Source organism: Gymnoscopelus braueri (assembly GCF_963280865.1).
Source record: "Gymnoscopelus braueri genome assembly, chromosome: 24".
NCBI classification, from domain to species: Eukaryota; Metazoa; Chordata; class Actinopteri; order Myctophiformes; family Myctophidae; genus Gymnoscopelus; species Gymnoscopelus braueri.
Genome location: NC_137626.1, coordinates 7,438,054 through 7,450,553, shown reverse-complemented (window position 1 = coordinate 7,450,553; position 12,500 = coordinate 7,438,054). Strand labels below are relative to the sequence as shown.

At 42.4% G+C, this 12,500-nt stretch overlaps 1 protein-coding gene across 1 annotated transcript in view; it reads left to right on the top strand.

Annotated features, from left to right (window-relative positions):
- fam184aa (family with sequence similarity 184 member Aa) overlaps nucleotides 1-12,500 on the top strand; it is a 108,613-nt gene that overhangs the window by 67,671 nt on the left and 28,442 nt on the right. Inside the window, exons 9-12 of the mRNA XM_080422024.1 lie at nucleotides 2,983-3,097; nucleotides 4,779-4,876; nucleotides 9,300-9,453; nucleotides 10,895-11,022. Of these exons, the coding sequence (XP_080278150.1) occupies nucleotides 2,983-3,097; nucleotides 4,779-4,876; nucleotides 9,300-9,453; nucleotides 10,895-11,022 (495 nt within the window). The remainder of the gene's footprint in view (nucleotides 1-2,982; nucleotides 3,098-4,778; nucleotides 4,877-9,299; nucleotides 9,454-10,894; nucleotides 11,023-12,500) is intronic.

The following is a 12,500-nucleotide window of genomic DNA, read 5'->3' as shown; positions in this document are numbered from 1 at the left end:
AAAACGTGCGTGTGCGCGCTCATGCGTGCGTGCGCATGCCTTCATCAGTGACGTTGGGGAGTCGGGAGCCTTTCATGTTTATTCTTTGAACGCTAGGGGACAATAGCGCTCTGAGAGAGAGAGCGAGAGAGAGCGCTAGCTGACCTTGAAAGGCAAACCACCAACATTGTGTTGGGAAATGTTCCTCAATTCCTGTGTAGATTATAAACACTCCATATCCTTCAGCCTTGTTCCTAACCTAACAAGGGTCCATATCAACCTACCACTAAAGCCTTGTAGAACATCAGTCTATATCAAGGGCACGGTCACACCACAATATGGCTGCCTGCTGTTAAACTCAGGTTGTGCGTTTTTTGCAGCCAGTATTGAATGGCAAATACATCTTAGACTGCCAGAGTTTCTCTAGAGCGGTCTGTAGCCTCTGCCAGTCTTTTCTAAGCTAGTACTTAAAAAAAAAAAAATTCCGTTTATTTTTTAAACATTGGATTGAATGGAGCAGCAACTTTTTGGAAAATGTTATCTCCTGGTTCTTTGTGACGAACGGAAAAAACTGAAAAACCCAAACAATTAAAAATAATTTTAGATTCTTTGTTTTTTTATTATTATTTTTTTTTGCCAAAAATAAAGCAGGGGTCTTCAACAGTCCTCAGAGTTACTACAGGGGGGCCACCAAATCTTTGTGTGATACAGTATGATTGTTATGTTTTACATTAACCACTAGCATCCCTATTCTGAGGAGAACTTTAGCCCAAAAAAACAGCAGATCTTCAAGCTCACAACGCCTCGCAGCGCGAGGCGTTGTGAGCAGTGGTGAGCTGTGGGTTTTTAAACTATGGGGGCTATATTTTATGACGTCACGTGCATGTGCACGCGCGCACGTGCACATAGCCACTCGGCTCAGTGCTAGTTGAAATACTGTATTCAACATGTGATTATTAATGTATTTATATTTCTTATTATTTTGTTGCATTGTTAATTTGTTGTTTTTATTTTTGTTTAATTAATCAATTATTTTATTTTCCTATACATAGACTCACCCACACATAAGTACTTAAAATAATCAGACATCTTTACTTCAATGACTTTATTGTCTCCGCCGTAGGTGGAGAGTATGTTTTCGCTTCGTCCCGCCGTGTGTGAGAAAACATTGTTAGCCAAGCTAACATTGGTCAAGCTCCACGTGACACGTGTCAATATGTTGACACCAATGCCTTTGATTGGCTAGAGGGACGCATGACGAAATAAAATCCTATAAATAGGTGTGTCACTTCAAAAAGCCATTTACATTTTTGAAGTGAGGTAAGACAGGATCAATCAGTCTTGATTGGAACAGTACCTTCCAGTCCAAATCACCCGTCCGTGCGTGTGTGTGTCCCTCTGAGAACACCTAACATTGGTCAAGCAAAGGCGCAGAAGGCCAAAGCTAAGAAAGCATACTCATCTACAACAGTAACACAGAAGAGGACTATAGAGTTGAATTGATCCCACAACAACAAGGCCGAAGTCTTAATACTGTAACAATTGGCCACCTTGATCAAATACATTATGTAGCACTAGAGAAAACTGACATAGATCAAACACACCAATCAACTGCTGAAACTGTTCAAGACAACAATGAAGATGAAGAAGACAGACAAGCATTTGAACAAACCAGTCAATTACGACGACTCCCATATGACACATTGCTTCAAGAAGAACATCTTTTAGATGCAGACACTACATATTCAGTCGCCCCTGCAGAACACCAAAAACCACGCGCATTCTACCAAGACGACCCGTTCTACCAAGACGACCCGTGCTATTAAAATAGCACGGGTCTGCTGGCGGAGACTTGTGCTCCGAGGAGCACATTTTCTAGTTTTTTTTTAAAGACACAAGATGACAACGCCCATGACATGCAGTGTAAGTGTCACTTACACTGCTTTCAACAGTGGTTTTAACAATCATATGAACAGTCACAAGAACTTCCAACAACGGTCAGGGATAACCGTGTGAGTTTCTGGTACAGCTCTCTGCTAAACGATGGTATCTATTCCAACTGATCACATCAGTTGGAATAGATACACCCCCCCCCCTCTCACTCTAAAGCCATGTTACCTTAAGTAAGGACTCGCACAGCCCTAAATCCTGGTGAGGATTAACTTGTTTCAGGAGCGGACAGCGGAGAGAGAATCATCTTTGACACAGAGCAGTCTCTGCATGGGGGGAGTTCTGCACTCCCTCAAGCAGTGGTGTACAGTAAAGTAACTAAGTACATTTACTGTACTTAACCCTCGTAGGGTCCTCGGGTCCTTTTAACCCGGTTTAACATTTTCAACATGAATTAAAAGTATGTACAAATTTTTTGTTCTCTATGAAACTTATTCTATTTGCCTTATTTACTGTACTAAACATGTGATATGAAAATGACATTTTTCATTTTCATGAAAATGAAATTTTTCACCCAGGGCCTTCGGGTCAAAGTGATCCGAAGGCACTGGGTGTGACTAAAACACGAAGACCCTACGAGGGTTAAGTACTGTACTAAAGTCTAATTTTTATGTATTTATACTTTACTTGAGTATTTCCAATTTTCAGTACTTCTACTTCTACTCCACTACATCTCAGAGGCAAATATTGTACTTTTACTCCACTACAATTATTTGAAAACTTTAGTTACTTTGCAGATATGAATTATTACATTATAAAACACACATGAACCACTTTAGCCCTATTTTATACATAGGCTATTTGAAAATAGCCGATCTACAAGCTCACAGCGCGTCGCATCGCGACGCGTTGTGAGCTTGTAGATCTGCTATTTTCAAACATTTTAGAACTTTTGGTACTTTTAAGTACATTTTGATACCAAAACTTGTGTACTTTTACTCAAGTACATTTTTAATTCCGGACTTTTACTTGTAACCGAGTACTTTTGCAATGCAGTATTGATATTTTTACTTAAGTAATACATTTGAGTACTTTTCCTGTGTGTGTGTTCAGATCTCTCTGCTGAAGCAGTCTCTGGAGTTGCAGCTGTCTCAGTCCCAGTCGGCCCTTCAGCAGCTGCAGTCTCAGTTCAGCCAGGAGAGGGAGCTCCTGAGCCAACAGCTCAAAGGTAAAAACCAATTGGGAACATCAGAATACGGACCCGTTTCACAAGCAAGCCATGTTGACAGGAAAATACAGCTGGAGGTGATGCAGTTAATTGATTGTTGGTTGTGTTTCATTTAAACGTTAGGGCTGTCCCCTAAAAGTCGACGCGTCGGGCGAGGAGCCTGACGTCGACTCGCATTACTTAGGTCGAGCCGTAAAAAAAAAAAGTTACAATCAGTTTGTATGGGAAGGGGGCGTGTCTGATTAAATTAATATCAAATATACTGAATCAAGCAACTTAAAAAACAGTCTGGGTGAAAAACTAAAGCCAGAGTAGACGTTAAAATGACCCTAAACATGTTTGGAAAAATGAGTTTTTCACTTTCTCAGTCATCGAGGTGACTTGAGCAAAAGGTGATTTTTTTGTTTTTGTTTTGTCTCTCCTGAAAACCTTACAAATATGAGTTAGGCAATTATGCTATGAGGCCAACCATCTGTGCCTGCATGGCACGGGGCCCGTTCTGGAGAAATGCTAAATCCAATCAACTTCACACTCAGAACCCTTGGTGTCGAGTGTGTCCTTTTGGCCCTCAGCAAATCACCCGCCACGTGTGAAGTTTGACTGGATGAGTGGTTCTGGTGATAAGCGAGGGACGGATATATGTATACAGACATTCCTTGAATTTGTAGATAGATAGATAGACGAGTGCAGTCAGTGCCCGTTTGGGAACACGTGGCTGTTTCTGAGAGGCGTGGCCATCGACGTTGCTTCTTCCTGGTCCTCAAGAAGAAAGGACCGGGTTCTAGTTACACGTCCCCCCCCCGCTTTCACTACCACTACCCCTAACCCTAAGGCCCAGGGGTCCTTGGTGTGGTCCCAGGGGGTTCCCAGCTAAATGTGTTAATACAGCACATTCACATTCATTTCAACCACTATACATTGGCTGTTCAAGAATAGCAGATGTAAAAGCTCATCTTGTGCATTGCTATTTTTGATATTCTTTGAAAAATCTTTCTCCTCTGGGGATCCCTGGCACAAAACATTTTCCGATGAGGCTCCTCAGCCAAATAACTATCAATTTGGGGGTCTTTGACATGAAAAAGTTTGAGAGGCACTGCCCTAAGATAAGTGGGGAACGTGTAAGTCTGGGGAACATAGAACCCGGGGAACATTGACCCCAAATACGGCAAGTGTGAAGATGAGCGCTTCACAAATTATATTATACAGAATGGGTCCGTTCTGGAGAACTGCTCATCCCATCAGCTCCTTTTCCCCCCTACGTAACATCTATTTGGCAAAAATACACGATCTATACAAGCTCACGACGTGTCGCTTCATCCTGAGCTTGTAGCTATTTTCGCCAAGGGTGCAAGGGTTGATGTGGTTAATGAAGACACTATTGTAACATTTTTTTTGGAATCAGTCAAGGTCAGATTTACATAACCAGTCACATCTGAGGTGGAAATGGTATGTCAATGTACACTTTACAGGCGTTTAGCAGACGCTCTTATATCCAGAGCAGAGTGAGCATGAAGCCTAGTCAATAAAACAACAACAACGTCAATAATCACATACATCATGTGTACAGAGGGCAGAGAACGATCGTGTGTGTGTGTGTGTGTGTGTGTGTGTGTGTGTGTGTGTGTGTGTGTGTGTGTGTGTGTGTGCGTGTGTGTGTGCGTGTGCGTGCGCGTGTTCTCAGAGCTGCAGAGGGAGCACCAGAGGCGGGAGCATCGTCTTCAGGAGGCTCACTGCTGTGCTCTCAGCACAATGGAGGATGCCAGACAACACCAGATCAGGGTACATAACACACGCACACGCGCACACACACACACACACACACACACACACACACACACACACACATGCACACAGGCACACATAACACATCTTTATTTATTTGCGTTCACATTTAACAAACAGTTGTAGATGCACAAACTTGGTGAAACTCAACAAGTATTTCAGGATACAGATCACGGGTACAGGAAGTATCCCAGAATTTTGCCAATGCCTTAGCTCTTGGCTTGGGCATTCCTGCAATCTGCAGGCCTCTCACAACTGATTTATGGACATTACCGAGGCTTCCAAACATGAACACAATCAGTTTACATGTGTAACCACGCTGTAATAATAGCATCCTTAAGACGTTGGTACTTAAAGGAGAATTTTGGACTAAGGTTTCTTACCTTTTCTATGATGTTATGATATCTTAGGATGAATGGTACAGTAGAAAAATGTCATAACTCCATCCCGGGTCCGCCACAGCTTAAAACGTGCGCGGATAGGCCTTGCGTTAGATCGCATATTTTAATAGCTTTTTTATTATAATTTTTTTGGTGAGATCTGACGTTCATAGTGACAGAACACTGTCAGAAGTCTCGCTAGACGAGATTGAAATCTCGAGATTTCAATTTCGTCTAGCGAGACTTTTTTTTTTTTGTTGCATAATGTTCTGTCACTATGAACGTCAGATCCTCTTCCAGCAGGCTGTGGTCAAATGTACATGCCACTTCCAAAATGGTCACTACTCTACTGTCCTCATCAACAACAACAACATCTGGTGTATTTGCTGTGACATCTGAAAAGGCATCATTTTCATTATTGCGCATGAACATGGCAGTTGAAACACAAGAGTGCTTATACATTTTGGCAGATGATGAAACATATGAACTTATGTCCTTAGGTCAACAATTCTGTCATGTCTAGCAATGTACATTCCCTTATATACAGTACATAGCATTAGCAGCCATTCAGATTCAGAATATGTGACAGAGTTTCAGTAACTGGAATGTGGTCATGGTGCAGACAATGAGGAGGAAACGTATTAGGGAACCACAGAGAAAGATTGAGTCTGGTTTGAAGGAAATGTAATCTGGCTTTGACTGTAAAGGTGATTATATCCTCATCAACTGCATCATTTTTGAATATTGTATGAGAGACGGCGTGATCTGCAGCAGGAAGGCAAGCTAGCTTTCCTTGTAGTTTTAAACCAGTCCAGTGTTGTTGGAAAACACACACACACACACACACACACACACACACACACACACACACACACACACACACACACACACACACACACACACACACACACACACACAGAAGCCAAGAAAAGTTAAGAAAGAGATCGTGTCAAAGAGAACCCTGTGGATCAAGTCGTAGAAAACCTTTGATGCCAAGGAAGAGAGGACATGTGAATGTGTGTGTGTGTGTGTGTGTGTGTGTGTGTGTGTGTGTGTGTGTGTGTGTGTGTGTGTGTGTGTGGTCTAGTTTAGTGAATTCAATGTTGTGATAACACCGGACTGGGTGGACGGTGGGCATAACATCATGCCGATTTGATTGGCCAACCCAAACCATCGGCTTTGCGAGTTGGCCAGGCTCCACCCATTCAGGGCCTCTGCCAAAATAATCCAGAACCAGATTCTGTCTGTCTGTCTGTCTGTCTCTCTGTCTTTCTTTTAAAGGACAACTTTAGTTTTTTTACAACCAAGGTTTATGTTTTAGATTGTAATTAAAGTAACTAAAAGATGAGTGTCATTTTTTTTTCATTTACTGCTTTCTATAGTTTTAGCAATTTTCGCGATCTTTTTTACAGTGGGCGGGGGCATTCTGTCCGGTGGCTAAATATGTCATTTTTTAAGTTGTCCTTTAAGTCTGTAGCTCGACAGTAACAACCGCAAACCCTTATCAATGGCTGCTATATCTATTTTGATCTTGTGTCAAAGGATAATGGCCAGAGATGGCTGATGAATCCATTATTCATTCTTTAACCCATTAAGACCGGGAACGCATCTGTGTAACCACTTCAACCATTACTTTATACTTTGGGCTATTCCATTTTTTTTTTTTAAATCTTGAACATTTGTGCAAATATTTGAATATAGGTATTTTTTTCAAGCAAACATTTGTAACTCAAATCATTGCTTTTGGGGGTTCCCTTGAACAACACATTTTGAGATGGGGGTCGGCGGCCAAATACAAGTCATTTTGGGGGTCCTTGACATGAAAAAAGAACCACTGATATCATATCAGTGGTTCGACATAAGTTTTTTCAAAAAACTGTTAGGATTTAGAAGACATTTGTAGAATCCCCCAGAAGCAAAGATTTGAGTTAAAAGAAATATTTACTGTATTCAAAGATTTGCACACAATGTTCACGATTTTTCAAAAAATAGCAGATCTACAAGCTCATAGCGCGGCACTCGGTGCCGTGCTATGAGCTTGTAGATCTGCTATTTTTGAATAGCCCAAAGAAATCTTAAGATGACACACCGATGCGTTCCCGGTCTTAATGGGTAAAAGCGGGCCGCAGACAGTTCCATTACGGCGGCGTTTCCCATTGTCTCCTATGATGGCCTACAAACTGGCACAGAAGTGGTGTCTGCTGCCAGCCAGTGCGGCGCGGCGCTCTGGGACTGGATTACCACAGGCTTCTATTTGGCGAGCGCCAAAGACGTTCAGTGTGTTTTAATGGGATTATTTCACACCCCATACAATGCATCGGACACAATGGTTGCTGTCGGGCAGAAACCTTGTGGCCCTCATTTATCAACGCGGTGCAGCCCAAATAATGGGCGTACGGCGAGATCACCGCACCTTTCGGCATTTATCAATATATCCTGACGTGGGATTCATCCTACCGTACGCAGAGATCTCACGTCTGGTCGATAGCAGTTGTTGACTTTGGCTGCGCCCGTTTATTCCATTCTAGACCTGCGGAGCAGCATTGTCTGACTGTCTGACAGGCATTTGGACACATAATCCACTCCTAAATGTATATCTACACTAATAAATAATCCCTGTGAAAATATAACATTTTATAAAGTAATTTAAACAAACTGCTTTAACAGTCATTCGGTTGCATTGGCTATTTTAAAATAGCAGATCTGCAAAGCTCACAACGGGTCGCATCGCAACGCGTTGTGAGCTTGTAGATCTGCCGACGATCTTTTCATGGACAGTGAGGTGTACAAACATACAGTAGCTTGTCCTATGTTATGGAGTTATATCATAGAGAGTTTTGAAGACTACAACCTGGCTGGGTTATAAGGATATAAACCCGACGCTCCAATCTCTTATTAACGTGGCGGCACGGAATCACTGCAGCCTGGCCGAGTCTGACTGCTTTATTTTAGTGTAACTCGAACGCGCACTGCTCGGTATGGGGTAAATAAATTAATATGCAAACGTATTCCATTCATGGTGATGTGATTGTTATCATACTATGTCATTCATGTAGTGAACGTGACAAAGATTGTACCGCTACGGATTACATGAAAGACACAGGTGTGTGTGTGTGTGTGTGTGTGTGTGTGTGTGTGTGTGTGTGTGTGTGTGTGTGTGTGTGTGTGTGTGTGTGTGTGTGTGTGTGTGTGTGTGTGTGTGTGTGTGTGTGTGTGTGTGTGTGTGTGTGTGTGTGTGTGTGTGTGTGTGTGTGTGTGTGTGTGTGTGAGTGAGAGAGAGAGAGGCGTGTGAGTGACTTGACAGGCAGCGAGGCGAGGCGAGCCGGCGAAACTCTTTCATTTTGGTTCTTCATGTCGTAAAATCGGGGTGTTTCCAGAATATTAAGGGCGTGTTATTTAAATGACGCTCGTTTTCAGACGTGAGATTTATCAAGGCTGGGACCAAATGTACGCTCGGATCGGCTGTGTAGGATTCGTTGATAAAAGTGACTTCGACGTTGGCGTACGGCCGAATATATCGAAAAATATACGCCGGTTTATACGCTCCGTTGATAAATGAGGGCCCTTGTATCTCCACATTTCAACTTTGTATTAATTTGTTTTACCGGTAAATTAATGCGCTGCTTTGTCACACTGCAGTGTCACAGTAAAATAGCAAAAAATAGCTCAACGTTTCGTGATACATGTTCATGAGCTTGTGGATCTGCTACTCTTGTTCTTTTTGATTTAGCTTTTAAAGTGAAAGTTCAAGTGTGTGTGTGTGTGTGTGTGTGTGTGTGTGTGTGTGTGTGTGTGTGTGTGTGTGTGTGTGTGTGTGTGTGTGTGTGTGTGTGTGTGTGTGTGTGTGTGTGTGTGTGTGTGTGTGTGTCTAAATATATGTTATTTATTTTATGAATAAAACTAATACTAAAACTAATAATAGTTGTCCTCTCCTCCTCTCCTCTTCTTCTCTCCTTTTCTCATCTTCTCCTCTCCTCCTCTCCTCTCCTCCTCTCCTCTTCTCCTCTCCTTCTCTCATCTCCTCTTCTCCTCCTCCACAGGCTCTGGAGGAGCGTCTGAAGCTGGAGCAGCGGGAGGAGGTGCAGGTGCTGAAGGAGGCCCACAGGAGAACCCTGGACATCCTCCACCAGCAGTCTGAGCAGGAGCTGCAGACGCTGCGCTTCGAGCTGGAGGACGAGGGCAAGGCCATGCTGGGTGAGAGACACCAGAGAGAGAGAGAGAGAGAGAGAGAGAGAGAGAGAGAGAGAGAGAGAGAGAGAGAGAGAGAGAGAGAGAGATAGAGAGATAGAGAGATAGAGAGAGATAGATAGCCTAACCTTCACCATACTAACTGTTCTTAACCCATTAAGACCGGAAAAGCATCTGTGTCATTTTTAGATTGCCTTGGCATTTTTATTTTTGGGCGGTGAAACCGCCCCTATAAGTGAGATTTGGAAAAATGTACAAATATCTTGGGCTGTGATCTGGGCCCAGGAAATTAGTACAATTATCCTGCGCTGTGATTGGCCAATCACAGTCTATTCAGGACTGTGATTGGCCAGTGTCACATGACACATGTGCATAGCCCTATATAAGAAACCATAACTTGAAAAAAACAATAAATTTGTTTTTTTCAAGTTATGGTTTCGTCCATCATAAAGAGTGTTTCAATAAATGTATTTATTTTTTGTACATGATTGGTTGACTCCATTCAGTATTGTGATTAGCTAGCAAGACACCGCCCACTTCACACAGGGTGTGATTTTTTTATCTTCAAAATGTTTGTAAATCTTTTAATATATATATTCAAAGATACATATCATGTTGGGGGTCCTTGACATGGAAAAGTTAGAGCATCACTGATATAGCAACATACATTTTCAGATATACATTTGGCCGCGGACCCCCATCTCAAAATGTTTTGTTCCAGGAACCCCCAGAAGCAAAGACTTGAGTTACAAATGTTCGCTTTAAAAATATATATATTCAAAGATTTGCACACATTTTCAAGCAGACAGACAGACAGACAGACAGACAGACAGACAGACAGACAGACAGACAGACAGAGGCCTGTAACAGGCCAGGCGCCAGGATGAAATGACTGAGGGGGCAGTTGAAAATTGTGGGGGGGCACACTAGTCGCGCAGCATGCACACACGCGCAAATTTTGGCGGTTAATTGCGCGGATTGTGGCCGTTTTGGGGCGTTTTTTGTTACTTTATTTCGGGTTTAGGGTTAGGGTTAGGTTAGGCTTATGTTATTTAATTCTTATTTGCCCCCCAATGCCCCCTCAGGCCCCCCCGTGGCGCCGGGCCTGGCCTGTAATGAAAGTCTCTGAGACGGAATGGATGTCGGTCAGCTCTGCTGTACTGGATCAATACGGACCCACAGGACCTCCATCAGCTTCTCTCTCTCTCTCTCTCTCTCTCGCTCTCTCTCTCTCTCTCTCTCTCACTCACTCACTCACTCACTCACTCACTCACTCACTCACTCACTCACACTCTCTCTCTCTCTCACTCTCACTCCTCTCTCTGCTTCTTTTTCTCTCTCCCATTATCTCTACCTGTCTCCCTGGATTTGTGTCTCTCTCCATCTCTCTCCATCGCTCTCGCTCTCTGCATCGCTCTCACTCTCGCTCTCTCTCGTTCTCCTGTAGCGTCTCTTCGTTCAGAGTTGAACCACCTGCACGCCACCGCCATCGAGCATTTGAGGCAGGTTCACCTGAAAGACAACACTGTGGCCAAGAAGGAGCTGGACAAAACCAAGGAGCACTGTCAAAAACAGGTAGGAACACAAGTCACCAAAACAACACTGTCTCACCCTCCCAAAAAGTCATACTGTGACTTAGTGACCAAGCTTCAACATGTGACTTGAAGAGGAGGCGGCAAGTAAGGCACATGTTGACTTTTTGGGACTTCCGCATTACAGCAATGCGGAGGTCCAGTTCTCAGCGTTTTTGACGGTCCGACGGAAAAACACGTTAAAACGACAGGCCTTGATGGCGTCGTCATGCCTGATTTATACTTGGTTGCATGCCGAAAATAGCCGATCTACAAGCTCACAACGCGCCGCGCTGCGACGCGTTGTGAGCTTGCAGATCGGCTATTTTCAGAGCACAACACCTGAACGCTACCGAACATAAAATGACTTGTGTTTTAGTTCTACTGGATCTCTTCTCCACTAGTCCCTCACTAACATTAGTCTAGGTTTTAACTGTTGATGAAATTAAATATATTTTATAGTTTTTATTTATTTATTATTTATTATTCGTCAGTGACAAAAGGTAGTCGACGAACGTTTTTCGTCAGTTTTAGTCGCAAAAAAATTATAATAAGTTGCAAAAAAATTGTAATAAATTGTATAAATGAAGTGACCGTGGCCAAAAAAACATTTGTGTGGTTTTTCCTTGCAGTACAGTAAAGTACGGTAGCGTAGGGACTTTTCACATAAACATCAATTATTACAAAATATGCCCTTCATGCAAATTAGTTAGAAAGTTATAATTTAGGCATCGCGTGTACAGCATCCCTTTGGATGATTCATTCTTTGACACGCTTCTAATCCCTTATTTCTTTCTCATTTTCTCACTTTACTACTATACTCCTCTGAAACCAGTTAGCGTAGCCAGCGCTATAAACAACAACTTGAATTCCGGGAACTCCGTCCTGATCTCAGAAATAATGATCAGTCGTAGTGGCGAGATGCTCATATAGTATTATTCTCCGGCAGAAGATTAACCTTGTTTTGCTGAACATGAGCGAACGCATATACCACTAACAGAGGTACTGTACCGTAGCAGTGGTGGAAAGTAAAGTACATTTTACTCAAGTACTGTACTTAGGTAGAATTTTTATCGTTTACTGCTGGAGTACTTCCAATTTGCAATACATTTACTTCTACCCCACTACATCTCAGAGGTAAATATTGTACTTGTACTCCACTAAACTTATTTGAAAACCTACTTTGTAGATTTTGATTACTATTACAAAACCGCTTTATACTTTGGCAATTTGAAAATAGCCGACCTACAAGCTCAGATTGTAGATACATTTGTGCAAATCTTTGAATATATTATATATTTTTTAAAGCAAACATTTGTAATCCTTGACATGAAAAAGTTTGGGCACCACAGATATACTGTATATAGAAACTTAAGTCTTTTCAAAAAAGCTGTTAGGATTTAGAAGACGAGTTGGTTTTGTAGATACTTTCCCGGATTGAATGGGTCAATGTGTCATCTATCATATTGAAACACAACTAGC